The following is a 4121-nucleotide window of genomic DNA, read 5'->3' as shown; positions in this document are numbered from 1 at the left end:
TAATCTTAGAAAATTGTTTTACTTTATTTTTTATTTTATGCCCCTTTATCTTAAAGTCCAAAACTAATAATCGATGTTGGGTACATAAATTTTCACTCGGGATAACTTTACAATCTTTGCAATCTAAACGATCTAATTTTCTTATAAGAAAATAGTCAATCTGGGTTGTACTATATCCATTTTTATAAGTGATGAGATGCTCATTCCTTTTCTTAAATAAGGTATTAGCAATTGAAAAATCATAAGCTAAACAAAAATCTAATATGGTCTTGCCACCTTCATTTGTCATTCCAAACCCATGGCCACCATGAATGCTTTTAAAATCATCTACCTCTCTACCAACATGTCCATTTAAATCTCTTCCAATAAAATTCCTTTCTTCAAGAGGTATATTTTGTATTAGTTTTTCCAAGTCATTCCAAAATTTTAATTTTGAACAATATCCAAACCTACTTGAGGAGCATATGCACTTATAATATTAACAATCTTATCATCAACAATAATCTTTAAAGCTATAATTCTATCTCAAATCCTATTAATTTTTATAACATTATCCTTCAAACTTTTATCTATAATAACACCTACACCATTTCTAGTACGACTCCTACCCGAATACCAAAGTTTAAAACCTAAACTATCAATTTCCTTAGCCTTCTCTCCAACCCATTTAGTTTCCTGAATGCATAAAATATTTAATTTCCTATGAATCATAATATCTATTAACTCCATTAATTTACCTGTAAGGGAACCTATATTCCAAGTTCCTATCCTAATTTTAGTATCATGGACTAGCTTCTTTGCCCACATCCGTCCTTGATGCGGGAACCCTTACCTATTTAACACTGCACCCGGGCGCCGGTGCAGCGGCCCTTGCACACTTGTCACTGTATTCAGGCCATACAGCGCGTCGCTTCCAGGGGACGCCCTAGCATTAACACAATTTCTTAAATGATTCATGTCATTATTATTCGACAAGTTTTACGCTGGCTGTCGACTACCTAACGCAAGCCTCTACTTTTCTCATCCAGGACTTGGGACCTGACAACGGTAGTGTTAAATAAACACATATGAATGAAGTAAATGCGATTGATATTTAATTATAAAATATTATTAATATTAAATTAAAATATATTACTATTGAATAAGTAATTAAATAAATTATATTTAATCAAATTTTAATTAAATGATATAAGAGCTATCACCAAGATTAATATCAAGCATTTAATGACTTGTTTATTAAACAATGAGCAAATATGTTTGTGAACAAAAATAAATTAGTTGAATTGTGTTCTAGTTTGGTTCATTTGGCCTTTGAGTTCTTCAAAAGTGTTTAAACTTATTTAATAATCAACTTGAATGAACTTTATTAAGTATTAATCAAGCAAAGTAAGTTGTTCAGCAAGCATATTGATTAAATTACAACGCAATTTTTAATACATTTGTTGAACGTTAAGGAGTCTTTTGGGATCAATTTTTTTATTTTTGAAAATGTTTGATAAGAACTTTAAATATGTTTGGTATCTTAAATTTATATATTATTTTTGTTATTTTTTTATTGAATAATATAAGTCTATTTATTTTGAGGTTTGGAAGAGAAAAGTGATGTTATTTCCTGAGGTGTTGGTCGTCTAGATAGAGATGCTATTGGCTTTGGTACAGAGGGTATGCCAAATGCTTGTGAAAGCTTTGGCCAGTGGCAAGGTGCTGGATTGGCCGTAGTGGTGTGTGAGATTGTTTTGTCGGAATTTTCATGTTTTAAAGAAAATGAAAATAACTAAACTTATTTTTGGGGTGTTTTAAAGAATAATTTAATTTAATTTTTTAAACAATAAACAAAAATACTAACAAAATACCAACCAAATATTAGTTTAGACAAAATTAAAAAAAAATGATGCCAAACGAACCTATGTTTTTAATTAATATATATGCTATTGTTGGCCCTGCGTTTGCTGCAGTATTTCTCAATGGAAATTGTTAACGTCGTATTTTCTTTAGTCGTGAGTTATATTTAAAATAACAAATCCTCTTTAAAGTCTTTTTTTTGCAGGGGGGCCTACTTTTTCGAGATCTCTTGTGTCCTCCTGTCTCATTCTTGCATTGTGTTGCATGTCTCCTGTCATCATTTGTGTTGCATAAATGGCGAAAATTATGATTCAGACTTGTTAGTTTAGCGAACTGTACGTGTTGTCTGGCCTGGATTGAGGATTTATAGCAGCATATTTGTGGTTGCTTTTAGATTTGGCTGGCTATGTTGCCTAGCTTGCTTAGCCTGAGAAGTCAGCCTCTTAAGCACATGGCCCCGTTTAAACTTTAATACTGTCCTGTGAAACTAGTTATGCCTAAATTGTATCCAGTTGCTTGCTTTAATTTGATCTGTACTTCATTTTTTTGCTCTCTGTTACATTTCTAATATATGTAGTCTTTTATTTTCACTATTACTTTTTTTAGGAGAAGCTACCTCTTTAATGAAATTATTCATATATTTCATCATCTCTAAATCTATTTCATATTACAACATTACCAGTCTGAAGTATTTGCGGTTGCATTTGCCATGCTTGCTGCTGGTGCAGTGATACTCACATTAAATGTGTTGCTCCTGGTAAGTACACTTTTCTTATATATATTCCAGTTATAAAATGAAGGTTCTGAATGGTCATGCACTACATAACCAGGGTGGCCACATCATCTTTTTCCAAAGTCTCAGTCTTTTAGGTTACTGCCTGTTTCCTCTCGACGTTGGAGCTTTGATCTGCTTGCTAAAAGACAATGTCATTCTGAAAGTAATAGTTGTTTCTGTAACGTTGGCATGGAGCTCATGGGCAGCATATCCTTTCATGAGTGCTGCGGTTAATCCCAGGAGAAAAGCCCTTGCCTTATATCCAGTCTTCCTCATGTATGTATCCGTCGGTTTCTTAATAATTGCCATTGATTGAGGCATCAAAATCCATAAGAATTTCACATCAATTACAGTTTAACTAGACTTTGCCATGAAGTTCCCACCATTAAGTCAATTTGCTCGTTGTCTCAACGATACTTGAGATTTTAGGTTGTTAAAGCTTGCCAGCTTTTTTGTGTATGTTGCACTACTTTGTACTTTTCTTTTTTCTTACATTATTTTATTTGTATCCACACTCGGTTTCCTTGCACGTCAGACTGAACTGTGCTTGTGAATTGCCTTCTCTGGTTCCAAACGGATGAGTTTAATTTTTTCTTGTTTTCCTTTTATGTGTTTCCTGGCACAAAAGTCATGATCTCTTGTTTCTATTTACTAGATCTGCGATAATAATAATTTACACTATGATCCGGTTGGTCAACTGCTAGAGGCAGTTAAATTGCCGAGTAGAAGAGTGAGGATTATTGGCTGTCAAAATGGGTAGACAATCTTTTTATTGAAGTTAACATTAATTTTATAGAAATTGAGGATCCATATCCGCGTCCCCAAAGGTTGCTGATGGTGTGATGAAGCTTGCCAAAAAAATATTTGACATATTGATTAAGAAGGTTGTGATATGTTGGATTTAAATTTGTTCGTAGATGTCAAAATAATATTTTCAAACTAAGCTTAAACTTAAAAATCAACTAAAATTAATATTTTGAAAATAAAAGGATTTGGAAGTGTATGATTTAAATCACTAACAATATCAGTAAGATATAGCAAATAAGTCTTATAAAAATATTTAATAAAATAGCCACAAGTACATCAATAAACGCAAGTCTAAATAAAGAATTAGAAAGTTCTTATAGATCATATAAAGGAAATTTTATCGATAAGGCACAAAATCTTGATCCAAGCTAAAGCTTTCTCACCCCACTAGTTTTTCTTCAAGAAAACTCTAAGAACCGTTGAAGGATCCTCCAAGGAAATTGAAAGAATTGCTTGAGGATGCCTTTAGGTTTCTAGAGATTCAAGAGGAGAAGGAATATAGGTGGGAAGCTTTAGTGTTTCTCTCACAAAAACACTGTAAAATTTGGCCGAGGATGGAGAAGAATTTCGGCCAATACAAGGTGAGATTAGGGTTCAACTGAATTGTTTCTCACCTTAAGTAAACAAAGGGATTAGGAGGGAAGATTTTAAAGACTTAATTTGAACCAAGGGATAAGATTAAGATGAAACTTGATCA

The 4121-nt window shown here is 32.7% G+C and overlaps 1 protein-coding gene across 1 annotated transcript in view; it reads left to right on the top strand.

The window, feature by feature from the left end:
• LOC110107717 (protein YIPF6 homolog) overlaps window positions 1-3221 on the top strand; it is a 34136-nt gene extending 30915 nt beyond the window's left edge. The window contains exons 2-3 of the mRNA XM_020838070.2: window positions 2525-2599; window positions 2673-3221. Coding sequence (XP_020693729.1) covers window positions 2525-2599; window positions 2673-2933 — 336 coding nt within the window. The 3' untranslated portion in view covers window positions 2934-3221. The remainder of the gene's footprint in view (window positions 1-2524; window positions 2600-2672) is intronic.
• Window positions 3222-4121: the final 900 nt, after the last annotated feature.

Source organism: Dendrobium catenatum, unplaced genomic scaffold, assembly GCF_001605985.2.
Source record: "Dendrobium catenatum unplaced genomic scaffold, ASM160598v2 original_scaffold_107050, whole genome shotgun sequence".
Lineage (NCBI taxonomy): Eukaryota > Viridiplantae > Streptophyta > Magnoliopsida > Asparagales > Orchidaceae > Dendrobium > Dendrobium catenatum.
This window is presented reverse-complemented; position numbering and strand designations above follow the sequence as displayed.